This window comes from Dothidotthia symphoricarpi (genome assembly GCF_010015815.1).
Source record: "Dothidotthia symphoricarpi CBS 119687 unplaced genomic scaffold P153scaffold_24, whole genome shotgun sequence".
NCBI classification, from domain to species: Eukaryota; Fungi; Ascomycota; class Dothideomycetes; order Pleosporales; family Dothidotthiaceae; genus Dothidotthia; species Dothidotthia symphoricarpi.
In genome coordinates this window covers 131,706-156,737 of record NW_022985031.1, presented here as the reverse complement: position 1 = coordinate 156,737, position 25,032 = coordinate 131,706, and the positions used below count along the sequence as shown (strand labels likewise).

Sequence of the window (25,032 nt, the reverse complement as noted above, 5' to 3'; positions counted from 1 at the left end):
CCTCATGAGTCTTCGTGTCGAAAGCATGTGACAGCAACAAGAGCTCATTTTGACCACAACATCCCCGACGTTGAGGAACTCTACGAGTTTGCGATCCGTCAAGATGACTACTACCCAGTGAGAATTGGAGTTTTTGTAATGAGATTTAGTATTGTAGTTGTCTTAAGACATGTAAAGTCTTGCCGCAGTATTCGATAGAGAGATGATGAATTTGTAACAAAAGTTAACAATGTACACCATTTATATTGTATGACCTCAAGAAGAAGTAGAATAAGTACCAGAGAAAGCAACGCGCAGAGACGCAAGTTAAAGCCACGTACTACGAAATTTCCATTTGAATTTTTTTTAATGTTGCAGGCCCACGCAAACTCTTTCCAGACGTATCTGAACAGTTGCCGTTGCCACAATGTGTAGTCTGCACCAAATACGGTCAGGCCCCCACCAATTGCTCGACATACCTCAAATACCATTCTCGAATATGTCTTTTGCCATAGTGGTCCATCTTTCCAGTTTACCAGGAGTGTCTGGAAATGCCCGCCGTGGGATATAATCCATATTGGAAGTGAGCCTGATGAACGTTTCCATGATCGTTTCCCCAGGCTCCCTCCTTGGCGAAGCCCAAAAACGATAGTTCGACGGAAAGTCCCAGGCAAAGGCATCTAAGCTTTTTACATGATTATCTCTCAGAAAGAAATCTATTAGAGTTTGCTGATACCTTGCTGAAGAGATGAACTTCTGTAGGAACTCGGTGCTTTTTCTGGCAAGCATCTGTATGTCAACAACTCTGAGCACGAATGAACCTTGATCAACGATTAATGACATGTCCAGATCTCGCACAGATACATGAGGATTATCACGGCAGAATCGAAATACGTTTTCCACTTCAGCCGGATCTGCGTCGATTACAGCACTGGCGGGTGACCGAGCTATGCCAAGTTTGATCCAAATGATGCCAAATCTGCTGTGAAAGTGTGCTGGGCAGACATCGAGGAAATCTGATAGGTCAGTGATACATCCGAAGAATAGTTCGTTGTACCGAAGGGTGAGATTATGTGTTTCATTGTACAACTGCCGATTGGCGAACTTTAACATGTTCCAAATTATCCATTCACGGACAGCGTTATGTTCGCTATCGGGCAACCAATAGTTACCGATCCAGTTGTTTGCAGGGATCGGAAAACTGCAAAGGTGACCTACGTTGTCCGTGTCGAGGATATAGCGGACCGGATGGTCACTACTCAGGGCGTACGCATATATCATGTTTCGGAGTTCACCCGGCAGGCGGAAGAAATGGCACTTGCCATCAGGTGAGGGTATGGCCGGGTCTGCATGAGCCACAGTGGGTTTGGGCTTCCTAGATCGCAAGGCTCGTCGAGAATGAGCAAAGATAGAGAAGCACATGTGCTATAGAGAAGGGTCAAGGCGATGAGAAAGCTAGCAGGTTCCGGATGCGCTGATTAGTTTCTAAGTGTATTGAGTTGTGAGACGTGGAGCGGGCAGATACCGGGGTAGGAACTTAGAAATACTCAAGGAAAAGGGGAGGCACGATGGGTTCAAGTGGGGCCTATTCCAAAGACTAACATGATATCACATTGAAGATATTCTGCTATGCTTGAATATATCTTTGGTTCAAGCTATCTCAATTTCGTTTCTTCCTACCGCAGTCACAAATGATGCATTGATCATAGGCATTGAGGTCATGGACTGTCCTTTGTGAATGCTCAGCATAGACACGAACATGAGGGGACATGGGGTTATTCACTGTATTATGTGCCCGCTCTCAAGCTTCACGATCCCTTTCGTAATCTTCAAGCTTCTCCATAGAGCTTTCCATGATCATCTTGTGATCAGCTGTTTGCTCCAAATGACTTCTTCTGTGATACCCTAGATGCCGTGCTCGAAAATATCTCTGACAACCTCCATCACTTCTTCGACGGACTTGCCTATACCCGAAGCTTCAAGGCTGTCCATCACGCGGGTAATGTACGTATCAAACTCCTTGCATGAGGGAAAAAAGCGAAAATTTTCTGGGATGTTTCCAGGTACATCGTCGAGGTTTTCGTCCTCTGCGCAATCCCTGTACCTGTGCACCGCGTAACGAACGAAATCCGAAACGAAAGTGTTGTCCAGGATCTGAGTGTTTTTCCGGGCCATTAGTTGGAGATAGCCTGCCTTGAGGCAAAACCCGTAGCCACGAGCGTCTAGGCAGGGATGATGGTCACGAACAAGACAATAAGGATTCTGTCGACAGAACTGAAATACTCCTTCAATCGTCTCAGCACCGGCCGTCAAATGGTGAACCTCTCCCGGGGGGGAGATACCCTGTCGAACATCAATGAGGCGGAAGATGCCCCGTTGAACATCAATGAGGCGAAAGCGACGGTAGTAAGACTCCGGACAGCTGTTGAGAAATTTTGCGAGCTCGCTGACTGTGGCGAAGACCAGATCATTATATCGAAGGACCAGGCCGTGTGTTTCCTCGTAAAGCTGCTTGTTGACGTACTTCAATTGATTGACTTCCAGGGTCGTACCTGCCTTCCGCCTCGGACCTGGCGACACGTCTCTCTCAACGCTGGCCTGCTCTTGCATTCTTCCAACACCATCCTTACCACAGCTGTAGCGAACAGAGCCAGGCATGGAGAGTGCGTAGGCGTAGACGGTGTTGCGAAGTTCGCCTGACAGACCAAAGAAATGGCATCCACCATCGGTTGGAGGAATATCTGGACTTGCAGGCTTGCTGATGACAGTATCGTGGTATGACTTCGAAGTGGTGAGCGAGTGGCGCTGGGCACCGCGCACGGCATTGGCCTGTTCCAATGGCATCGTGATGCAAAGATGTGGTGTAGTTGCCGGTATGCAGATCGTGTAGGTGTAGGGATCGACGAAAATGATGTGAAGTACACTGGCGCTTCCTAACGATTAGTGTCAGCGTCCACTCTCTTGAGCGAAATCAAAGAATAATCACACAAACGCAATTGGCAACCGACTCTCTACGTCCAGTTTGGCGACGATAGCCTCCACGCTCGAACAAAACACTAAGCAGCCCAGTGTCAGTATCCGTCAGGTTAACCCTCCTCGAGCAAAACAGACTGACCCGTTATCTGTGCACTGGTAGCACGGGTGGAAGGTTGCAAGAGGGAGGTAAAGTAAACCAGTGGGAAGGAGCCAATATATGCACAAACAGAGAAGGCGCACGGTCCCAGTAGGTGGGGCCATAACGGAAGGTGAAAGTGAAAACGAAGGCGAATCTCACGTCGTTTGTCCAGAAATAAGACGGAACAGAACAGATCTTGTTCTTCACATCACACACCTTGATCAGCTGATGTATTCTTCCATACAAACACGTTTTCTACACACCACCACCGATACCACCTCTCCCCCCACCAACCGCCCCCTTGATACTCCCCCTCCCACTCCACACCATCTCCCTCGCCGCAACCTTAACCCACTCCCTGCGATCCCTAACCCTCTCCAGCCCAACACTATCACCCTTCCACCCCTCACCCCTCAAACCCCTCGCAACATTCCACGCCCCAGTAATACAATCATTCACGCCCACACCATTGAACTGACTCCCCACAACTCTCAGCCTGCCCTTGAACTCGCTCGCAATCCCGTCCGCAAAGTCCCGCAGCCGGTCCTCATACCCAACCGTGTACTGTGGGATGCATTCGTGGCTGAGGTTGACAATGGAATGCACCGGCTCCTCGGTAATGTTGATGTGGCGCTTCAGCACTGCGCGCGCCATGGCTAGACCCTCTTCTTCGGTGGGATACGCCGCCCAGCCGTCCCACCAGTGGCCGCCCATCATGATGGTGAGTTTCGTGCCTGGGGCTGTGTCTTGCCCGACGATGGCGCTCGAGTCGAAGATGACGCCGAGGGCGCGCTCGGGGTTTTGCTCGAACGGGATGCTTTGCGGGATCAGGTAGCCGAAGCCTTGGACGGGGAGGAGCGAGGCGGGTGGTGTGGCGAAGTAGAGGTTTACCGTCTGAACGGTGACATAGGGTGTCAGGTCGGGGTTGCGGAGGGAGGAAATGGCGAGGTCGAAGGTTTGCGTTGTGGTGGAATCAGGGGGCTAGGAGGAGTATGTCAGTACGAGGGAGAAGGGTAGGAGGGAGAGGGACGTACGCCAGCCACGATTTCCACGCCCTTTTCTCCTGATGACGCCGGCTTGAAGGTCTGCACGGGCGTGTTGGTTTTAATCTCAACGCCCATCTCCTCCAGCCGCTCCGTCAACCCAGTAACCAACGTTTGCAGTCCGTTTCTGAACGTGTACATGCTCGCATCCTTCAGCTCCGATGCAAAATCCTCGTCCAAATCAATCTCCTCGTTCATGCTGCGCGCCACTTCGACATCCCGCGGATGCGCAATCGTAAGCTGCCCTTTCCCCTCGTCCTCGCTCTGCAATTTGAAGAACCCTCCAAGTGCACTGCCATATTTACCTTCCAGCTGCCACGCAAGACTCAGCAGTGTCTTCGCACTCAAATTCCACACATCGCCTGCGTAGATCCCGTGGAACACCGCCGAGACAATGTTGTCTGCAATCCGTTTATCGACGCGACGTGCGAGGAAGGCGCCAACCGATTCATCCGAGAGGAGAGACGGACGACTCGGCATCATGGGTTCCTTGATGAGGCCAAATGCGCCGCTGAGGATGCCCGTGCGCCAGAGATCGAAGAGGGACGACAGGGACGGTGCCTCGGAGGGGAGGCGATTGAGGCGATCAGGGTAGAATATGAAGCGGTTTTTTGCGCCGGGAGCCGTCTTCTCCGTAAACAGCACCTCATCGATGAGATCGAGTTCTTGAATCTGGCGTCACTCAATCAGTATCTACCATATCATAGACTTGCGAGATTGAAACCCACCAAGCTCGCCGTAACAGTGCTATTCCGCAGACTCCTCGGCCCCAACTCAAACAACGCATTCCCCTCGCCAACATCCACCCTCCGACTCTTAATCCACCCCCCAACATTCCCCGCGCTCTCAAACAGCGTAACCTTCGACTCAGGAAACTCCTTGGCAGTAAAGTACGCGCTGGCCAGCCCCGCAATGCCCCCACCAAGAACAGCTACACGCTCCGGGCCCGCCGTGGATGCGAATCGCCGGCCACGGGAGGCGAGGAGGGCACTACATCTCGGCGACAGCAGTGAGTGTGAGTGTGGTGGTGAAGCGATGGCGCGGCCAGCGAGGCATTGAGTCGTCCGGCGTTTTAATACCGCGGGCCCATATCTTTGCAGTTGCATTGCCGGGGGAGGAGTGGCTCAATGGGAGCTTGGAGACGCGTGCGGGTCATGCATGGCGGAAATGTGGTTGCAATAACGTGAGCGTTGCGGGAAAATGTCCGAGCGCAGCCGCGGGAACGCCGTCATGGATGTCCCTTTCAGCCCTATGGGTGCGGGCGTGTTGCACGATGACATACGTAGAAGAGTGTTTGCAATAGCATATGGGTAAAAGAACATAAGATTAAGTAGAATAAAGAGTCACGGCAAGAGGAACAGTAGGTAAGGGACATCCAGCAGCCCATGGCCGCGAAACAAAGCTCTGCAATTGCATTTGTCCACCGAGGTCTCAAAGACCCAGTCGTGCCACCCCAAATTCAGAAACGCCGCATTCACATCCGTATCCAGGACTATAGTACAGATGCTCTCCATAAACCTTCTCCGTCATCTTCCAGGCTCGATTTAATGGTATCATGCCACCCATCCCATCCCTCCTACCATGTCCCATCTATATCTCAACATCCACATTCTGATTCTGTCCCGGGATGATTAGCTCCTCCTGTTCCTCCTCATCCACAAATTTTCTCTCGCTAACATGTTCCTTCTCCTCGCCCTCCTTGTTCGCAACCCAAACATTGGTACTGTTCTTCTTCTGGCCGGGCGCATGCTTGTACACACAGCGCACGTTCAAGCAGGGGTTGAACTTGCACATGACGCTCGTGTGCCAGAATTTGCAGTCCGCCGTTGTGCAATCACCACCGTTGCGGCATGGTGGCGCTTGAGGGTGCTTGTACGGGCAGTTGGCGGGATCGCGGCAGTTGGGGTAGAATGCGCATTCTTGCTCCGACTGGAACTTCTGGCGCTGTGCGGGCGATGGATGCTTGCCGACGCACTTCTTGTTCTTGCATGCGGCGCCAAAGTCGCACTGGTCTTTCATATCGACAGGCGTCCCTGGTGCGGCGGCGGGCGACTGGTGGGCAAAGATGCAGTCTGGGTTTGTACACCTCAGGTTGAATTTGCACATGGTCGAAGAGGGCTCTGAGCGCGTCGACTCAACTTCCATACTGTCGCCGTTCTCGGTTGAGCCCTCGCCCATAGCCTCGTCTTGACCTTCCTTTTTCGGGAACTTCGCAGACGGGTGCATGCCCTTGTTGCCGTGCTGTGGCCGGTCCATACGCTGGTGTAGGGGCTTCTTATTCCCGTTGCGGTTGCCGTTGTTGAAGTTGGGGTTGACGAATGCTGTTGGGGCGCCGCCGGAGAAGATCTGCTGCATCATCTGTGCCTGCTGCTCGTACATTTGCATGAGCGCCATCTGCTGTTGTGGGTTTAGCATGCCGGGCATGCTCTGTTGGCCCATTGGTGGCATTGACATGCCAGGCATTCCGCCCATGTTCATGCCCGGCATCCCGTTCATGTTGCCAGGACCCATGTTGATGTTGCCGACGTTGCCCATGCCACGTCCGTTCGCCATGGCTTCGATGCCGCGACCAATGTTCTGACCCCGCGGGCCTTTTGGCGCCTCACGAGCGTGTGAATTTATCCGCCCAGCACCCTGGCCTGCGCCTCTAACGCGATGCAGGGCCGAGTCGTCGTTGCGGTTCATTGACTTGTTCAGTTGGTTAAGCATGCGTCCGCCGCCACGTGCTGGACGTGTTGGCTGGGGGCCGCTGCCATTGCGCATGGCCTTGGGACCCGTGGGACTGCTTGCTGTCAGAATCTGCTGATTGCCAAACCGTGGTCCTGCGCTCTTTGTCGATTACGCCAATCGCCTGCAAGCGCTGCTTCTGTATTCCAACAGAAGCACCACGATGCGTGACGCGCGACGCAAGAGGGGAAGTGAAGGGGAATTTGACTTACATTGTGCCCTGTGCTGAATCTATGCCCTCCATCTCGGTGTCTTGCGCAGATGCATCATTGAAACCGCCATCCATTTGGTTGTCGTTTGCGGACACGGTTTGCGCGTCGCCTCCAGCAAGTTGTCTCTTCAGCTGCTCAATCGTCTCGAACAGCCACTGCGCGAATTGCTGTGTCTCTGTGTTCTCCGGCCCCAAGTCGAGCAGATCGTTCGAAAGTTCTGACGCGACTTGTGACTCGTTCTTATCGTTGGCCAGCATCAGCAGAATGTACTCGAACAGCGTCGTGTCGTCGCCGCCCGTCGTCCACCCAAACTCGGCCAGCTTGGGCTGCACGACATGCTGCAGCTGTATGGCCAGTGGCGACTCGTTGGAGAAGTCGACAGACATTGTGAGGGTGTGCGTGGGTGGAGAGAGCGGTCGAGCAGATTCGGACGTGAGGAAAGTGTTGGGGACAAAGGGAGTGGCTGTCGCGCCTCTGATCGCGTTTTCTTTGGCGTTTCTTTATGTGTGGGCCGTGACAAATCAAGTCGTTGGTCGTGAGAAGCGGTATGCACGTGTGGGAGGGTGGCGGTTGGCGCGGGCGTGGAGAGGATGAGGAAATGTTTGGGACCAGTTCTCAGTTTGAGCTTGGCGGCAATCGCCGCGCGCACGTGCTCGACCAGCCATCTGCCTCAGGCATTACTCATCTTTGTCCAACGTCATCGCTCTTCACACTTCGACCTCACGACAAAGCACATGCAGACGGAGAATAAAATTTGGATTGAGATTGGAGTCGAGTGCATCAGACACGAAACTTTCCTGACCGCCGCTCGTTGTCCAGCTGAAAAGTTGTCGTCACTCTAATCTCCTGGCTCCTCGCGAGTTCCTCCTGGCTGCTGTGTGCGTCTTCCCAGTACGCTTCATCAGCAGCTTTGCCATGGACGCCCGACGTAATCATGCTCTTCAACCCAACATCGTCGCGCCCCTGCGTAGTGGGTCGACTCGTAGACTGCCGAATGTAGCCTTGTACGTTGTAGGCGTCTGAGGTATCATTCTTCTTCTTCCGTGTGAGGGTTGCAAATTGAGGACAACAGCCGATTATGACAGCTTTCGAGACGTTAGTGACGAGACTTGCAATGGAGCAAAAACAACGGAGTATGGGAGGGGTTGCTGTACCTGTCGAGCACTCGATGATTGTCCAGAGCGTTAACCACTTTGGCTCTGGCGTCATGGGCTTGCCGTCCCGGATGCCAATCTGCACAACGCGAATGGTTGCAAACAGGATGCAGATGAGACCAGAGGCGAATAGCAATCCGATGCAAACCTTTTGGACTCGCGCCATCTGAAGGTTCCAGATCAATCGAATCGGAAGGAACATGACTGACTGGTGCGTCAGTACTGTCATATATCTGGAGAGCAAGCATGTCTGTACTGACCCATGAAGTTCGTCACAGTGTCAATAGCGTATGCGTAGTAAAGACTGGCTGTTTGATGCCGAACGTCTGTGGGAGTAAAGCATTCGTTCCTCTCGAAGTACTTCTTGAGGCTTTCGCATCCGATCACGGGCCCTGTGATAATGCAGGTGATGTATGTCTACCAACAATCAGTCGCCCTCTCACCATTATTGTCTGAGAATACCTGCTCACCAATATACAGAACACAACTGTCCCTCGCCAGACCCATAGATAGATCATCGGCAGTCCCAGAAGCAGCTTTTTGTACAGCGCCAGCAAAGCAAACTTGATGAACCAGAGACAAGTCCAGAACTCCATTCCACTAGACCACAAAACTCGGGACATGAACTTGATGTCCTTCTCCATACCCTCCCAGCGGACGGGTTCGCCCTTCCTGTGGTGCTCTAATTTGAAGATCGTCGGCGTAATGACAATGTAAAGGACAGAGAAGACGATGTAAGCGACGTATGCAACGTAAAGCCATGCATCCTGCCACTCGATCCTTCTGCGTCTCCATACCTGGATGCCGGTCCGGGCCACGAAGATGGTTGAAGTCAGACTGACCATAGCATAGTCCGTCCGGAGCAGTGCATCTTGCGAAATCCAACCATGGTCCGAGAACATGTCGATTGGCCGCGGATAAAAAGAGAAGGAACAAACTGTATGGTACGATGTATGGCTGCAGGCGGCGGTTTTACGGCGTGGCGCACATATTCATGTTTATTCGACCAAGAGCCTCTCACTACTGCCGAATGTTCAGTTCAGGATTAGTCTCCGCTCGTAGAATATAGTAAGAAGCTCTGCCGTGAGTATTTTGAATCTCCGAGAGGCATGACGAACGTCGCGACAAGATATAACGACTTTCCTAAATAGTCTAGTGGCTACCGTTGGGCTCCTTTTGTAACCTGCAGAAAAGCGATAGATAAACATCGTCAGGCTCCATCAAGATGTACCCCGTGACGGAAGGAATCATCTTGCCGGTTATCCCTGTCCCGTTTGTCTCAAGTTCTGTGTGAGGTATCTTGTAATCCCTTACAAAGCTCTGCGTGGTTGCCAACGCGAATATGCAGGGGGCGAGGTGCGGTCCGCGGATACCGACAACGGGCGTTCCGTTCCTTTTCTTGGTCCCGTATTAACTCAATGGAGAGAGCATCCCTTCTGTGACTGGCGAATGTCATCGAGCTTATAAAAGGTTGGCAGGTTCTTCGTCTAGACAGATAGTGTTGGCAACATTATGTAATGGATTAATTGCGTCTTGTATGCCAGCTCCAGTCGCGTTCGAGACTCTAAGCTTGCAGAGTGGATCAATTTCTTCCATGTCGCTTGCAGCAGACGTTTGCTAAACCGGCATATGCAGGAACGTGGGTTGTATATGAAGTCGGAGGGGGCTCAAAATGGCTACGGTAAGCCGGCACGCACCGCTTTAGCGTGACGCACTAAATCCTCTCTCGACATCACTCCGCCATCGGTGTTCGCCGTCCAAAGGCTTGTTCTTTGTTGATCTAGGACGCAGTTAGTTATATGTCTCTTAGTTCAAAAATGCTGACGGCCTCATCAATGACCAAACCTCAGCTTGGCGATACACTGATCAGAGCTGCAACATGTCTCTACACACTTGACGAGCCAATCGCAACCTGCTTCGTTCAAACGGGCTGGTCATTTCGCTAAACACCTGGAATCTCGAACCGTCCATCCTGCACAGTCTAGGAGGTAACTGCGCCGCAGACTACGATCATGATCCCTGACAATGCCATTCCAAAGCTTATTTCCCAGCTGTATAGCTACGCAGAGCGGCTCGCGGTGCCATGGCCATGGTATCTGGCTCCGCGGTCAAACCATCGCAAGGGGTTTATCTAAAAGGAGGGGACACCCTTAGTTGCTTTTTGATATATCAGGTCCAAATCGATATTAAGCTGGGTGGAGATATACTTGATAAAGATGAAGTTTATCACTGTCGTTTCACTTAGCGCTATCGCAGCAGGCGGATTGGCAGGCACATTCGAGCCAACGGATTTCAACGTCACAGAAGCACTCATCGCAAATGGAGTCAACGTTTCCGCCATCCCAGAGCTTGAGGGACTGGTTGAACGCTCTTCACCCAGTGCCTGTTCAATAGCTGTAAGTTCAGCACGTTATTTTCCGACATTCCGCTCGAGGTACTAACCAAACTCAAGTGCAAAACCCTCGAAGTCACATTCGGTAACAGCAGTGTACTGTCTGAAGGATCGTCGGCGTACAAAAACTTCACAAGCGCGTACTGGTCGGCTCAACAGAGCACTGTCAGTCCTTATTGTGTCTTCAAACCGACCAAGGCCCTGCAAGTCTCAACGCTCGTCCTGTTGTCTCGCCTCACACAATGCCCGTTCGCTGTCAAGGGCGGAGGCCACGCTGCTTTTCCCGGAGCTTCCAGTATCGAGGGCGGCATCACGGTAGCCATGGAGAAGATGAATGAGGTGTCGTTGTCTTCCGACAAGAGTATTGCGTCTGTCGGACCTGGCAATCTCTGGCTGAACGTCTACAAGACACTGGAACAGCATGGCCTCGTAGTCATGGGCGGTCGTGTAAGTCTTCTGCACACTATTCACCTTGACCATCCCATTTCCGAATTGGTTCACTTCCACCGTTGTGCTTGGATTATTCTGACCTTGATAGGTGGCCACCGTTGGCGTCGCCGGACTCACCCTTGGTGGCGGTATTTCACATTTTGCCAACGCACACGGCTGGGCTTGCGATAACGTTGACTCTTTTGAGGTCGTCACCGCCTCTGGAACCATCGTCACTGCTAGTGCAACATCGTTCCCCGACCTGTACTGGGCCCTGCGCGGCGGTGGGAACAACGTGGGAATCGTGACAAAGTTCAACATGAGGACGTTCCCTCACGGCGAGATGTGGGGTGGGCCTCGTGTCCACCTCGAGTCGGAGTGGGATGCCGTCTATCAAGCTTACTACAACCTTGCCAGGGATGCAGCCAACGACACAAAGCAGGCGCAGATCGTCTCCTTCATGCTCCGCGATGGAACAAAAATGGCCATGGTCGACCTGGAATACTCGGATCCTACGCCCTGGCCTTCTATTTTTGACGAGTGGAAGGGGATCCCTGCCATTTCCGACACGACTGGCATCAACAACCTCTCTCAGCTGACCATCAACATGGGTGCAGGAATCCCCGAAGGGATCCAAGAACTCTACTGGGACAAGACGTTCAAGTTGGACCGCGACCTCTTCAAGTTCAGCATCGACACGTTTTTCGAGATGGTTGACACGATGCAGGACGTCGCCAATTTGTTCCCAGTGCTGTCGTTCCAGGCGATCACGGTGCCCGCGATGGAGAAGATGCAGCAGAATGGGGGTAACGCGCTTGGTCTCGACTCTAAGAATGGCCCAATCTTCATCTCTAACCTTGCGATGATGTGGACAGACAGTGCCGATGCTGCTCGTGTTGCGTCCTTCACAAATGAGCTGGAGCAGCGTCTTACTGCGGAGGCCAAGGCTAAGGGATTGGACAACGACTTCATCTACATGAACTATGCATCTTTCCACCAAGATGTCGTGGCGAGTTACGGGTCGGCGTCGAAGCAGAAGCTGAAGACGATCGCAGCCAAGTACGATCCTACCGCCGTTTTCCAGAAATTGCAGCCGGGGTACTTCAAGCTCGAGGGGGCGCCGTTTGGTCCATATTCTGGGTAGGCTTGGATTGGTGTGTAGACCAGCATGTATTTGACAGCTCGTGTTTAGACTGTGGTGTTACATGATGATTATGTAGCTAATAACCAGCAACGTAGTCCTTTCACATTGATCAACGAGCCGTGATTTCGGGGGGTCCAAGGGCAATGCGCGAGAGAAAACCAAACCTCAACCTCCCTATAAAGCTCTCGCGTCTGTCTTTTGTTTGGTATTGCGCCGTGTGCTTGGCTGTTGACCAGATGTTGAGGAAGGAGCGGTGGAGGTGAGCTCGCTGCTAACCCGTCCCAACGCACGTCTAACAGGCCATTTACCATCGCCAAAGACACATACATCTCATGACTATCACGTGTATGCATCCAGGCAGCCATCTTGAAACGTCCAAACAAAGCCTCTGCATGTCACCGTTTGAGCTTGGGCAGCGCTTTGAAGATGCATTGATAGCGCCAAGAATCCCGTTAGCGCGTTTGCTCATTCAGTTTTCCGACTAGGCCTTCTTTCATCCCCATCAACCTCCACCTGGAGCGTCAACATCAGCTACTCGTCTCGATCAACGTCTCGCCATCGCTGCACTACACCCGACCCCGAACACTGCCACTGACGACACCATGTCTCGCGGCGGAGGAACCACGCTTTACGTCACGGGCTTCGGCCACGGCACCCGCGCTCGCGACCTTGCCTACGAGTTCGAACGGTATGTCTCCTAACGCCTCGCCTCCCGCGCGACCGTCGTCCCTCCCCATCGTCGTCGTCGCCCAGCCTCTGTACCTCCACACCCGCCGTCCTCCCCCCGCGATGCCCCGTCGCGCGACGCCTGCTCGCTCCCTTTCAGGCGCCCGTGCGCCTGGAGGCACTCCGCTTGCCTCCCTCTTGGCACGCCCTCGCAGACAGCCGTCTCTAACTCCCGCCAAGGTACGGTCGTCTCGTCCGCTGCGACATCCCCGCCCCGCGCTCGGCCTCGAGCAGACTGTAAGTTTGGACGCTTTCCGCATCCGGCGCCACGCGCTGACTGTACAGGTTCGCCTTTGTCGAGTACGAGAGCCGTCGCGATGCCGATGACGCGTATCACGAGATGCACAACAAGCGCATTGGCCGTGACGACATGCTGAAGATCGAGGTATGTGTCTACTTGCCTGCACGTCTAGCTTCAGCACATGTCTAACTAAACAGGTGCAGTGGGCACGCACGCCTCCGTCCGCGTCGTGGCGATTCGACTCTGGCCGCGACCGCCCCCGTGGCGAGCGTGGTGACCGCGGTGACCGAGGCGACCGTGGCGACCGTTCCGACCGCGGTGTCCGTAGCGACCGTTCCCCCCGTCGCCGCAGCACTTCTCCGCGCCGTGAGCGAGGTGGTGCCTTCTCCCCCCGCAAGGACGATCGCCGTGAGCGCGACTACGACCGCCGCGACCGTGACAGGTCCAGGAGCCCCGATGGCGACCGTGAGATGAAGGACGTGCGAGACCGCGACGAAGACCGTGGCGACCGTGAGCGCGACGACAGGCGTGAGCGCGACGCGGGCGCTGCTGTCGAGGAGCGTAAGAGTGAGACGCCCGCTCCCCCTGACGACGACCTTCTCTGATCACCACCACAGACGACTCCCCTCCCCCTCCCGCTGTGCACGAGGATCTGGACGTTGCTGAGTAGTGCTGAGCTGCACACATCTGCGATTCCATCCAAATTGGTACACGCGTGGGTCTTCGATTAGCGAAATCGGTCATGGGTCTCTTTCTTTCATTTGGTGGTGGCTCGAGTTATCTCTCGGCCATGCACTGCTCTAATCAGTCAGCAGTCGAAAAGTACGGTTCGAATCGGATGCTTTCTTTGCGACGGTTAACGGCGATATCCCTTTCGGTTCACGGTCGGTCGGTCGGTCTCGATTCGGTCTGGCGAATGCCATCCTGTACACTACACGGTCGATACGTAGCACGTCGAACCCTTCTATCTTCCACTTCCTCGCCGTCCCTCGCTCGATCTCGTCCCCGATGCCCTCTCGATACACCATCCCCCGGTGGCACCCTCATGTCGAACAAGGTTTGTACGTTTCACATCTCGTTTTCGAATTCCAATGCGCCCACTGTGAAGTTGATCAAGTTGATATGCATGTATACCATTGAGAAGAACAAAACAATCTATCGAATGAATTCAATACAATCTGTGCTACCTCTTGTAGCATCTACGGTGACATAGCGGACCCTACGTGCCTTTGAAGATCCAATGCCACATGTTGCCTCTATCTTGTGAATGTCATCATCTCTGTCGTCGTATTGACTGTCCACTGCCACATCGCTATTCACCAGATGACCAAAGCCCAGACAAACCATTTGGCACACGGAAGCGCGTGCCGCGCACCTTCCCTGTACAGGCAACACTAGCTCTGCATCAAGCCTAATTCGGCGATCCGCATTTCTTGTGGTTGCTGCTCAGCCACATTCCGCCGCGACGTCGTACGTATCGAATGCTTGAGTGCGCCGACTTGTCCGCATTGCAATCCCTTTTTCCCCTCTTTCTTCTCGTGACTACTCCCCCATACATATATCAACTGTTCTCTTCATTGCGTGTTCTCACGGACTTTGAAAGAACGTGAGAATTTGGAAAAGTCAGCTTAGATTGCAATCCGTAGATCACAAGCTTCCCCAAGCTCCCAAGCCACCGACACCAAAGCTCAGCTGAAGACCTCGGAAACAGCTCCGCACGCGTTTGTCTCCGACGAGGAGCTTTCTACGACTCTTTCTCTCTCACTGCACTCAACGGACGAGGTTTTTGGAAGGAAAGGATAAAGAAAATATAAGCGAAGATGGATCACAATAAGCAATACGTACGTCTCCCTCGTTAGTCATCGCATCACATCGCCAGACAGACCGACAGCAATGCGACTGTCCAGCATCCTTACTCCTCAGCCGCAAAGGCTCGCAAACCGGTTGAAAGGACGTTTGTTAACACGCACACGCAGGACAACCAAGGCGCGCCGCCCAACTACCCCTCGGCGCCAGCCCCCGTGCACTACGACGCTGGCCCCGTCGTCCCCGCAAACCAAGGATACTACGGCTCGCCAGCGCCTCAGGGCCAATATCCTCAGGGCCAGTACGGACCACCGCAGGGCCAGTATGGTCCTCCACAAGGCCAGTACGGCCCTCCACAAGGCCAGGGCTATGGCCAGCCGCAGCAGGGCATGTACTACCAGCAGGGGCCGCCACCGCCGCAGGGAGGCTACTACCAGGACGACCGGAAGAAGGATGGGGGTGGAGGACTGTTCGCGGGGTTGTGCGCTGGTCTGGCGTGCTGTTGTTGCTTGGACTGTCTGTTCTAGACGCGTGGGGAGATGGAGAAAGATGGACGGGATATAAATGGATGGGCATGGAAGAGTGTGGAGTGATGAGAGGAGATGGAATGAGATGGAGAGAGAATACTTGAGCCTTTTCTTTTTCTTTTGTTGGGCGATGGTTTTCTCGGACCTCGACAGGGCGGCTGGGAAGGGTCTTGTGTGGACACACACAACCACGATACACAGTCTCGACTGGTAATTTCTTAATCTCAGAATGAAAACTTCGTCTCCCAAGTCTGTTTTGTGTCGCGTTACCTTGCGTGTGTCTCTCCAGGTGATACGATGTGATGAGATGTCTAGACCGATTGGTGTGATTCGACTAAGCCTTGCGTAATCGCAGGGCAAGTACCAGTTCCCCTTCACAGGTGATCGATAGGCGGGCATAACGAAAGAGGAGGTTGCATGTGTTCCGATAAGCTGAAAAAGGAAGTGTGGTGATGTATGCTGTGGTGTGATGACCTGATGGCGATTCACCAGCTTACCATCGTCATCACTCTACAGTGTAAGTAAAGAAGATGCAGACAGTTCTAGAAATGAGAGGATTGTAATCGTGGTATGGGAGATGTGGGTTGGTGGAGGTGAGGGGTAGGGCAGGAGGCTGGGAGGTGAGATGGGTTGAGATGAACAGAGGATGTAGGTGGTAGGAGAAGGTGGAGGAGGAGGTTGGCGATTTTCCAGGGCCATGACGTGGGGATTACTGCTTGGGCTCCACTCGATGGCTGGAGATGTTCAGGGTTGGCCGGTGATGTAGGGATGCAAAATATGAGTTCTGAGTGCGAGTTTGTTGTACCGGCACATCCTGGCGAGAGTCTGGTGAGAGTCTGGTACAGATACGTAAGAAGTGACGAGATCTGAAAATCTTCCTGATGCGCTATCAAAATACTACGTCCCGCAATGCGTAACGCAACCCAAGTTTTCCTCCCAAATGCCGTACCAATGACATCTTCCGCGACCCTGAGCAGTCCCAACATCAGGGTCCTACCAGCAGCACCCTGCATCTGCATCCCCCTCCAGCATGACATCGTCGCGCCGGATCTACGCGTGCCAGCCTCCGTCTGCGGCCATCTTAACTGCATGCGTTTTCGTGGGTACCGAAAATGGGTCCGTTGCCCCACAATTCGGCTCAGCCGCACGGCCACCGTCCTTGTTCCTACTTCCTTCTCTTGCGTGACGTGCAGTTCTCTCCACACCGACTCCAACCTTCTCACCAGCTTCACGGTACACAGGCCCTGTTGTTTCTATTTTGGTATGTATGTTGAGTGCCTTATAAGGGTAGTAGTGCGTGCTAATGCAGCGTTCAGAACCTTTACGAACTAGAGATTTTACGACACGACAAAAGCATCACCATCCTATCAACGACCAGACGATAGCAACGCAACGCCCCACGACCAGACGAATATTTATCGAATATATCACACGACTTGTGGTTTGTTGAGACAAAGTATCTTCCGCACGCGGCTTCTTTGTCCTACGCTACACCCGCATCGACCTACGGCGACCCCGACGGCAACCGGCAGAACGATACAGAATATCGAAGAATAAAAAGGCGTTGAGCATATATAAAATCGGAGTTCAACAAACTTTTGGAAAAGGAATTTATCTCAACAATTCCCCTCGCATAAAGACAATCACACGGCACGCTTTCTTGTACAAACTGAAAGAGCAAGCATAAACGCAATATATCTACATCAATCCACGCCAATATGAAGTTCACCACTGCCATCGCCTTCTTCGCTGCCGTCCTTCCAGCAGTATGCCTCCCAACGGCCCGGCAGTTCAACCTACCCACCTGCGGCGCTGTAAGTCTTGCCTCCACCACTCTTGCCTCGATCACGACTAATTGAATCTCAAGGAAACCTGCCTCACAGACGGAGTATTCGATGCATGCGCACCCGGTGACTTGGCCTGTCTCTGCACACTGGAGCAGAGTGAAGTCACGCGCTACGTCGAGACTGTTCAGTCCTGCTTGGACGGTGAGGCTGGCCAGGCGGCGTGCACTGCAGGAGCCATCTACCGTAAGTCTAATCCTGCTACTTATGTGGAGTGATATACTGACTGGATGTAGAATACAAGGATCTCTTGAAGACCGTCTGCGCGACTGAACAGTTCGGGAACAAGACCGTTGTATTTACTGCGCCGATTCCGTCCAACGCCACCACCACCAACACCACGATTTACTAGGGTATCCACCCATTAATGATAGAACTTGAGCATGCATTCACGGCGCAACGGATCTTTGGCATTTATACTACCGACACATCACTCATTTTAGCGCATCCAGCATCACTCCTTTTAGCGTAGCATGTTCCACGATTTTTGCATTACTTTCCACGGTCTCTCACCTCATATCGGCGCATACACTAGTACATAATATGGCGGGCTACTGCCCTTATCAGAGATAATATATACTTTCTCTCACTTTCCCTGTGGGCGCTTTCCCCGCTCACGCCGTTTGCTGATAAGCTACTCCCCCTCGTCTATATATGAGCTTCAACTTCTACTACCTCGCTTCGTTTGTTCTTACAATCAACCCGCTCTTTACAATCAACTCGCTCTTCACACTCCGGGTTGATTGCCCCCACCACTCCACATTCACCACGCAATGACTTCATCTGCAACGATCTGCGTAGTACGCTAACCCTCCTCCACCGACCTTTCGAGCTCTCTGCTAATATGTACAAGATTCGCGAGAATTGTCTCTTGGGGGCGCCAATCCATCCTTGCAAGCCGGAGGATCTCGAGTGCATCTGCGAGCACGACCACTCGCTAGAAAAAAACTCACTCTTCGATGCGCACTGCCTGTTTGAGGCATGCCATGATGAGGTCGATCGGGGAGGTTAGTGATTGCTTCAGGACATGAGCATTGAGAAACAGATCTAACTTGTCCAGTATTCCTGCGTGACCTGACCATTGCGTGCGAGCGGAGTGGCCGCCAGCTCGTCGACATCCCGGAGGAGTGGCAACCGTATCTGCCGTTCCCGGCCATGACAAGATCAGGATCCGCCGTGCAGGCGCCGACGTCTGCGACTGCGGCTCTGGGTGTGACGTCGGTGGCTCTGAGCCTCAGCACTACTACAACATCTTCTCCGACGTCAGTCCCTGGCCCTTCCTCATCTGCTTCCCAGCCCCCATCACCCACGCAAACAGTCACGACCATGACAGCCAAAGGCTTGTCATCAGGCGGAATCGCGGCCATTTGCGTAGTGACTGTGGTTTTGGTCAGCGTGCTTCTCATTCTGACATACCTGTACTGGAAGTCAAGAAGGGTCGCCAAAGCGAAGTTGGCAGAGAATGCAAGGCTGAGGGACCATTGCAGTACCGAAGGATTCTCGCAGCGCATCCGTGAAATACTCGGCGAGGACGAGGCGACGAGCGTGGGGAACGCTTCTTCGTCTAAGAATGCCTCATCTACCGGGAACAGACTTCTGTCTGGGAACGTATCATCTTCCGAGACGAGATCTTCTTCCGTTTATTCACGACCTCAGTGATTTTTCGCGTTGTGGTGGTTGGTTCAGCTAATGGAAGGGCGAGATTGCGAAGTTTTGAATTTCTTGCGTTTGAGCGATTTCATTTTCATGTTTGGCTTTTACAATTGCACAGCACGGTTTTGACTTTGCGACATTCTTCCACATTGCACTCAACAGGGATCGCGCGTTGGAACACAAGTCTAGATTTATTATTAATATAGGACGGCAAGCGATGTTTGCCACTTTCACTTGAACGCGACATGCGGGTGACCGTCTGCTAAGTGCAAACCAACATGCGTGGAATGCCAGCAACTCCCTCACCGTGGCAGTGATTGGCCAGGGTGAGATTGAACGACAGTGCTACAAAGGGCAGCCCTTAGCATTTGGGACGAGCAAACACGCACTACCGTCTCGAAAGTAATCCAGTACATCACCCGAACACGATCAACCCACTTCATTCACGCAACTAACGTCCCGCCTTCGCTATGCTGGTTTTGCTCCTGCTTCTTTCGATACGCGGGCTCGCGACTGCCCAGCAACCGCCGTTCTGCACTCCAACAATTTTACAACTCAACCTCCCGGGCTGCACAGTACGCCACCTCTCCCTCTCAAGACGCGCTCACTAACTCGATTCTAGGACGAGTGTCTCATCGGCGAAAACAAAGTCACAGACGGGACTTGCGCAACGAACTTGGATGGTTTCTGTGCACTTTCGAACGGCTTTGCCACCTACTTTAACGAGTATGGCGCGTGTCTGCTGCGGCAGTGTCCGGATGATGCGGATCGGTATGGTATGTGTGTTGGCGGTTGTCGGTGTGGTTTGGATGGTGCTGATCAGAGTAGGGTTCGTTGAGCTGTTCCAAAGGCTGTGTGCTGAGCATCCGACGGGATACCAACTCACCAGTCTTGCGGGAGAGTGGGCGACGTATATTACAAGGAGTAGCACTGCGTTGACTGCCTCACCGACGGCTAGTATAATTACGACGACAGCGCAAACCTCGCCCTCGTCCTCGTCCACGTCCACGTCGTCCTCAATCGTGGAGACTACATCGCCGTCACCCTCGCCCATGGGGACGTTTGCGTTCCCTCGTCCCGCGTCAACATCTTCATCGCATGCCCTAGCAACCACTGAATCTTCCTCTGTCGTCGTCCACACCATCTTCCACACACAACCCACATCCTCAGCTCATTCCTCCAGCACTCCTTCCGCCTCTCCCCTACCACCTCCCGCGAAACCACCCCTCAACACTGCGCAAATCGCCGTCACAGCCACATGCGGAGCTCTCTTCCTTGCGTTCCTCGTTTGCGGAGCGGTGTTCCTCGTACGCCGCCGCAAGGAGGTACGCGCACAGTCACAGCATTCGATGCCGGCGAGCTGGGAGTCGGAGTACAGTGGTGGGCATGGGAGAGTGGAGCACGCTGGAGGGAAGGCGGAGTTGGACGGTGAGGCTGTGGTGGGGAGGTGGAGTGGTCCTGCGTTGCCGGTTGGGGTTGCGGAATTGGATGGTGGGGGCTGTGGGAGAAATGTTTAGGGCGAGGAGGGGAGATGGAAGTATGTACCTTGGTGTCTTAGATTAGTAGAATACAATATAGCTTCTGCTATGATGCAGTGGCATTTCTCAGAGTCTTCACGTCTGTATGACTTTATCATGATTTCACGTCATTGTACGAGTGCATTTATTGTGTCACTGGCGGATACTACGTCGGCATCACACTCGTGGGTGAGAGGTGCGTTAGTACGGTAGTCGCCACTGTAAACTTGTATCAATTCAACAAATCACTCGTCGACATGATGCTTAACCATTCAAGTGAGCAAACTCCTCATCACGTTGATTTCTGGCACGCGAATAAAGATTCACATATCATAGCAAAACACTGCATTAAATCCATCTAACCCTGTGGACGCGGCACAACCCCGAACTCAACCCTGGATTGAGGAAATTCCCAATCTCAGTGCGAGTATTAAATGCTGACCTGGGGAAACCCCCAAAGCCAGTTTGAACGCTGGATGTTCAGATTTGAGAAAATCCCAAACTCTGATCCAGGTTCCTGCAAATGAAAATCAGGATGGGAGATACCCCATCCCTGATGTCTGGTCCCTTGATCCTGCAAATCTACGACTCATCTATTGCGCCACTCCCGTCATCTTCATCGTCCTCCGTTGCATGTGGTTCGACATTGTCGTTCTTGTCGCTGTCGCTGTCGCTAGAGAGGCCTTGGTCAGCCTCAAGAGACTGCATGCTGAGAGCTGCTTCTCTCGCCATCTCCGCAAGCAGAGCGTCTTTGACCTGGCATAACTCATCGCGCTTTTGTTGCGTTGTGAGCTTCAACAAGCCTTGCTGCATTGTGTCCTCAAATTTAGCGAGTTGGGCCTTGAAGAACTCCTTATGCCTCTGCTGCCGTGCGGCATTCACTCGTCTGCGCATAATCTTCAGCCGTCGCTTCTGATTCCGCTCTTCCTGCACCAGTTGCACTTCTTGTTCCCTGATCCGCAAGTCCAGGTCTTCATTCTCCCGTTGTAGGAGCTTATGCTCCCGCTCTGCATTCACTGCATTCTGCTCAGCCGCAAGTGCATTCTGCTCAGCCGCAATTCGACCCATCTTCTCTCGGTATAACTCATCCTCTGCAGCCCGAAGCCACTGTCGCTCCTCGTTTGTCAGCTGTATCATTGGCATCGAAGTCGTCGTACCCGGTGCTAGACTCTTGTTAGTGTTGACTGGACTATGATGGCGGTGTAAATGTTTACCCTGTCTCAACCTGACTCCCTCTCCACGTCCACCTGCATACCCACCACGTCCACCGTGTCCAAAGCCACCCCTCCTGCCACCCCTCCTAACATCCCCGGAGCCACTGAGGCCTGTCCGAGCACCTACTGGTGGGTTGCCACGCCCTGCACCACGCCCTGCACCACGCCCTGTACCACGCCCTGTACCACGCCCTGCACCTCCATTCCACTCGTCTTCGCCTGCATCTTGACGTCCGCCTCGTCCCTCACCCCCTAAAAAGCTGCCTTGTTGATTTCCGTGAGACATGGTGTGCACAGAAAACGAGTTGTTGAGTGTGAAGTAGAAAAGCAGAGAAGCAGCATCCGATTAGAGTCTTGTGGGTGCACGTACCCCGACAAGCGAGGCAGAGGTTTCCTTTCACTTCACTTCACCATCACTCTGTAGATAGCCAGCCTGTTTACTCTCGAGCAGCAAGGAATGAAAACGATTGACATGCAGACTCGAGTGTGACACAGAAGATTGGATGAGTGAAAAAGACTATCAGAACCCGGTTTCTGTTATCTTCCCTTTGCTGATCTTTGCAGTGTGCCTGAGATCACATTGTATGTAGTGATGTATGGACAAATACGCGGATGGAGAATCCAAACAAATAGTTCTTAGTGATATCATGGTAGTCTCCTGGCATAGCCCAAACATCAAGGTGAGCTACTGTAGTGGTCTTGTGATGTTGTGCCTTCCCGTTTGGGAATCCGAATCACTCACCTTTTTCTCGCCTCCACTTTTTCACCCTCGCCACAACACACACACACTCGCATTTTGTCTGCCCTCACTTCCTCGCCCACCAACGCCAAAATGGGTGATCAATCGCAGGAAGAACAGGAATTCTACCAGAAAGTCGTTGCAGCCAAGTTCGACTTTGAGATGCCGGAGAAGATTGCAAGAGCACGGGCGAAATTGGAGAAGTTGCGGCAACGACGGAAGGAACTTGACGAGGTAAGTTTTCTCGGCGAAATGTACTCCATACTGACACTTTAAGCATCCATCTCTCATATGGCTCCGGAGCAAACTGGATAACAGCGACCTTGTGCCACTTGTCAAGCGGGCGATTGTCAGCCTCATCCAGTCGAACCAAAGGAGTCTCGATGCAGTGCGTGCGGAGAAAGAGCATGAAGTCGATGCAGTGCGAGCGGCGAAACAGCAGGAGGTCGATGCAGTACAAGCTAAGCTTGATGAGCTGGGCGAACCGACGTCGCCGTTCCCATCTCTACTCGACGAGCTAACTGAGTTAAGACTCGACGCACTGCGGCATGCCAGCCTGAAGCTTAGGTACGAAGCGCTGCTCCTCGAACGTGAAGGGGTCAATGGAAATGGTGGATTGCGCTCAAGTACAGACATGTAGAGGTGAGATACGAGGGAAAAGATGGGAAAGGAGACGTACGTGGGAAGTGCGCGGGCCTTTTCGATCAGAAGGAAATATTCTCTTCGGATAATGCAAAGCCGAAGCAGATGCAGGAGGATAATAAGGGACTGCATTCGGAGAACGTGTCTTTGAAGCAAGAAGTTGAGAGGCTCTCTTCGGATAGTGCAAAGCCGAAGCAGATGCAGGAGAAGAAGAGCAAAGGACTGCAGAAGTGGCGTCTACCAGAGTTTCATTGTGGTGCAGTGGATGGTCGGCTTGGCCAGTATTTGGTATAGAATACTGAGCTGGGTTCGATGTTATGGGAAATACCCATAGCACTCACAGTAATGGATTGGATTGCCTGCCAATCCATTTACAGAGCCTGTATAGTCCTGCCGAGAAGTTGGAGAGAAATGGACAGATAGGGTTACATTAGTGAGGGGTGTAATACAAATTCTACTACTTGCATTCTTTTTCGAACAGCTCGTGGGAATGTCTTAACCGATGACTCGACTTCATAGCGTCTCCTAAACTGCTCCATGTGTTTCATGGTAGAACTCTTGAATATCTTGATGACCGTTTGTCGACTTCCTAGGGTAAATACCTCTCACCAAAACAACGCAGCCAAAGCAGGCGAGGCGTATACCAGTAGTTCTTGAGGCACTTATACTTTGAAGGAACTTGGTACGTAGTTGTCAGGCTACCTACTTTGCGCGGTATCCCAAGCGCTCACATGCTTTGGTAACGGCTGGTTGACATACCGGGGCATGTTCTTCTCACCAAGAAACGATACAGGTGAGGCGTATACGAATAGTACTTGAAGCGCTCACATTTTGTACGAGTTCTTCGTGTAGCTGTCAAGTCCTCTACTCCTTGCAACATTTCAGGCTCGTGAACGTTTTGATAATGGCTATTCGGAATTCGGGATCACGTCCCTCTCACCAAGATAACACAGGCGGGGCGTATACCAACACTTCTTGAGGTGCTTAAATTTTACAGGAACTTTGCATGTAGCTCCCAGACTGCCTACTCTGTGCGCCGACATTTCAACCCCTTGAACGTCTTAGTGATATTGGTGATCGCCTCCTCGACGGGCAGCCTCTCCATAGAACTCGCGCCATAGAACCCATGAACGCCTGTCGTCCGGCTGATCACATACTCCGCATCTTCGGGCTTTGCGATCGGCCCACCGTGACAAAGCACGATGATGTCCTTCTTGACCTCTACCGCTGCATCTCGGATCTCCTGGATCAGCTTCACACAGTCGTCAAGACTCTTCCCGCTCTGCGCTCCAATAGCTCCAGAAGTTGTGAGGCCCATGTGTGCAACGAGTACGTCTGCGCCTACGCCTGCCATCTTCCGCGCTTCTTCTACGTTGAATACGTATGGCGTCGTTAGGAGATCCATCTCGTGTGCTAATTTGATGACTTCGACTTCCGCATCGTAGGACATCCCCGTTTCCTCGAGATTTTGTCGAAACGTGCCATCTATGAGCCCAACAGTGGGGAAATTTTGAATGCCTGCGAAGCCCAGATCTTTGAGTTGTTTGAGGAATTGTGGCATGGACCGGAAGGGGTCGGTGGCGCACACGCCTGCCAGAACTGGCGTTTTCTGTAGAATTGGGATGACTTCGCCTGCCTGCATACTGTCAATCACGGAGATATCACTGAGTTCATGGCTTCAATTCACCATCTCGAGCACGACGTCATTTGCGTTTCCGTACGGCATCAGGCCTGCTAGTGAGCCTCGCCCCGCCATGCGGTAGCGCCCGCTGTTGTAGATGATGATCAAGTCACCGCCGCCCGCTTCGATGAACTTCGCACTCAAGCCAATGCCTGCGCCTGCGCCGACGATGATATTACCATCGTCGATAGACTTCTGGAGCGTCTCGAGGATCACTTTGCGATCGGTCGGGGGAGCCATGACGGTA

The 25,032-nt window shown here is 52.8% G+C and overlaps 15 protein-coding genes across 15 annotated transcripts; 7 read left to right on the top strand and 8 right to left on the bottom strand.

Moving 5' to 3' along the window:
* Positions 1 to 459: 459 nt before the first annotated feature.
* On the bottom strand, positions 460 to 1,401 carry P153DRAFT_361339 (uncharacterized protein; the record flags this gene model as incomplete). The annotated part of the gene is made up of 1 exon (XM_033666979.1): positions 460 to 1,401. One exon carries the CDS (start codon positions 1,399 to 1,401, stop codon positions 460 to 462), a length of 942 nt encoding a protein of 313 aa, XP_033518546.1.
* A 209-nt stretch (positions 1,402 to 1,610) lies between these two features.
* On the bottom strand, positions 1,611 to 2,897 carry P153DRAFT_371037 (uncharacterized protein). Its single transcript, XM_033669166.1, has 2 exons — positions 1,763 to 2,897; positions 1,611 to 1,709 (listed from the first exon to the last, which is right to left on the bottom strand). Exon 1 carries the CDS (start codon positions 2,821 to 2,823, stop codon positions 1,885 to 1,887), a length of 939 nt encoding a protein of 312 aa, XP_033518545.1. The 5' UTR covers positions 2,824 to 2,897; the 3' UTR covers positions 1,611 to 1,709; positions 1,763 to 1,884.
* A 452-nt stretch (positions 2,898 to 3,349) lies between these two features.
* Positions 3,350 to 5,370, bottom strand: P153DRAFT_350928 (Protoporphyrinogen oxidase; the record flags this gene model as incomplete). Its single annotated transcript, XM_033666310.1, has 3 exons — positions 4,866 to 5,370; positions 4,129 to 4,809; positions 3,350 to 4,075 (listed from the first exon to the last, which is right to left on the bottom strand). The coding sequence occupies exons 1-3, from the start codon at positions 5,241 to 5,243 to the stop codon at positions 3,350 to 3,352; spliced, it is 1,785 nt and encodes a 594-aa protein (XP_033518544.1). The 5' UTR covers positions 5,244 to 5,370.
* Positions 5,371 to 5,727: 357 nt separating this feature from the next.
* Positions 5,728 to 7,656, bottom strand: P153DRAFT_350926 (uncharacterized protein; the record flags this gene model as incomplete). Its single annotated transcript, XM_033666309.1, has 2 exons — positions 7,077 to 7,656; positions 5,728 to 6,922 (listed from the first exon to the last, which is right to left on the bottom strand). Exons 1-2 carry the CDS (start codon positions 7,460 to 7,462, stop codon positions 5,728 to 5,730), a joined length of 1,581 nt encoding a protein of 526 aa, XP_033518543.1. The 5' UTR covers positions 7,463 to 7,656.
* Positions 7,657 to 7,856: 200 nt separating this feature from the next.
* P153DRAFT_361336 (uncharacterized protein) lies at positions 7,857 to 9,132 on the bottom strand (the record flags this gene model as incomplete). Its single annotated transcript, XM_033666978.1, has 3 exons — positions 7,857 to 8,434; positions 8,491 to 8,647; positions 8,701 to 9,132. 3 exons carry the CDS (start codon positions 9,130 to 9,132, stop codon positions 7,857 to 7,859), a joined length of 1,167 nt encoding a protein of 388 aa, XP_033518542.1.
* An 888-nt stretch (positions 9,133 to 10,020) lies between these two features.
* On the top strand, positions 10,021 to 12,288 carry P153DRAFT_350920 (FAD binding domain-containing protein). The gene is made up of 3 exons (XM_033666308.1): positions 10,021 to 10,626; positions 10,683 to 11,069; positions 11,161 to 12,288. The coding sequence occupies exons 1-3, from the start codon at positions 10,447 to 10,449 to the stop codon at positions 12,193 to 12,195; spliced, it is 1,602 nt and encodes a 533-aa protein (XP_033518541.1). The 5' UTR covers positions 10,021 to 10,446; the 3' UTR covers positions 12,196 to 12,288.
* A 509-nt stretch (positions 12,289 to 12,797) lies between these two features.
* Positions 12,798 to 13,832, top strand: P153DRAFT_302881 (RNA-binding domain-containing protein; the record flags this gene model as incomplete). Its single annotated transcript, XM_033664474.1, has 5 exons — positions 12,798 to 12,883; positions 13,102 to 13,158; positions 13,207 to 13,306; positions 13,366 to 13,729; positions 13,780 to 13,832. 5 exons carry the CDS (start codon positions 12,798 to 12,800, stop codon positions 13,830 to 13,832), a joined length of 660 nt encoding a protein of 219 aa, XP_033518540.1.
* An 896-nt stretch (positions 13,833 to 14,728) lies between these two features.
* P153DRAFT_136055 (uncharacterized protein) lies at positions 14,729 to 16,049 on the bottom strand. The gene has a single exon (XM_033662074.1). It carries the CDS (start codon positions 15,892 to 15,894, stop codon positions 15,082 to 15,084), a length of 813 nt encoding a protein of 270 aa, XP_033518539.1. The 5' UTR covers positions 15,895 to 16,049; the 3' UTR covers positions 14,729 to 15,081.
* A 305-nt stretch (positions 16,050 to 16,354) lies between these two features.
* P153DRAFT_135887 (uncharacterized protein) lies at positions 16,355 to 17,104 on the top strand. The gene is made up of 2 exons (XM_033662073.1): positions 16,355 to 16,756; positions 16,812 to 17,104. Exons 1-2 carry the CDS (start codon positions 16,405 to 16,407, stop codon positions 16,943 to 16,945), a joined length of 486 nt encoding a protein of 161 aa, XP_033518538.1. The 5' UTR covers positions 16,355 to 16,404; the 3' UTR covers positions 16,946 to 17,104.
* A 109-nt stretch (positions 17,105 to 17,213) lies between these two features.
* Positions 17,214 to 17,691, top strand: P153DRAFT_390694 (uncharacterized protein; the record flags this gene model as incomplete). Its single annotated transcript, XM_033670965.1, has 3 exons — positions 17,214 to 17,309; positions 17,363 to 17,525; positions 17,576 to 17,691. 3 exons carry the CDS (start codon positions 17,214 to 17,216, stop codon positions 17,689 to 17,691), a joined length of 375 nt encoding a protein of 124 aa, XP_033518537.1.
* A 421-nt stretch (positions 17,692 to 18,112) lies between these two features.
* On the top strand, positions 18,113 to 18,998 carry P153DRAFT_390693 (uncharacterized protein; the record flags this gene model as incomplete). The annotated part of the gene is made up of 3 exons (XM_033670964.1): positions 18,113 to 18,139; positions 18,193 to 18,346; positions 18,400 to 18,998. 3 exons carry the CDS (start codon positions 18,113 to 18,115, stop codon positions 18,996 to 18,998), a joined length of 780 nt encoding a protein of 259 aa, XP_033518536.1.
* A 39-nt stretch (positions 18,999 to 19,037) lies between these two features.
* On the top strand, positions 19,038 to 20,466 carry P153DRAFT_401244 (uncharacterized protein; the record flags this gene model as incomplete). The annotated part of the gene is made up of 3 exons (XM_033671895.1): positions 19,038 to 19,567; positions 19,615 to 19,768; positions 19,821 to 20,466. Coding segments are annotated over exons 1-3 (903 nt in total), but the record flags the coding sequence as incomplete, so codon positions are not given.
* Positions 20,467 to 20,867: 401 nt separating this feature from the next.
* P153DRAFT_371028 (uncharacterized protein) lies at positions 20,868 to 21,629 on the bottom strand. Its single transcript, XM_033669165.1, has one exon. The coding sequence runs from the start codon at positions 21,575 to 21,577 to the stop codon at positions 21,092 to 21,094; it is 486 nt and encodes a 161-aa protein (XP_033518534.1). The 5' UTR covers positions 21,578 to 21,629; the 3' UTR covers positions 20,868 to 21,091.
* Positions 21,630 to 22,496: 867 nt separating this feature from the next.
* Positions 22,497 to 23,398, top strand: P153DRAFT_435347 (uncharacterized protein; the record flags this gene model as incomplete). The annotated part of the gene is made up of 3 exons (XM_033673140.1): positions 22,497 to 22,696; positions 22,740 to 23,029; positions 23,059 to 23,398. The coding sequence occupies exons 1-3, from the start codon at positions 22,556 to 22,558 to the stop codon at positions 23,396 to 23,398; spliced, it is 771 nt and encodes a 256-aa protein (XP_033518533.1). The 5' UTR covers positions 22,497 to 22,555.
* Positions 23,399 to 24,128: 730 nt separating this feature from the next.
* P153DRAFT_302530 (uncharacterized protein) lies at positions 24,129 to 25,025 on the bottom strand (the record flags this gene model as incomplete). Its single annotated transcript, XM_033664458.1, has 2 exons — positions 24,129 to 24,740; positions 24,807 to 25,025. 2 exons carry the CDS (start codon positions 25,023 to 25,025, stop codon positions 24,129 to 24,131), a joined length of 831 nt encoding a protein of 276 aa, XP_033518532.1.
* Positions 25,026 to 25,032: the final 7 nt, after the last annotated feature.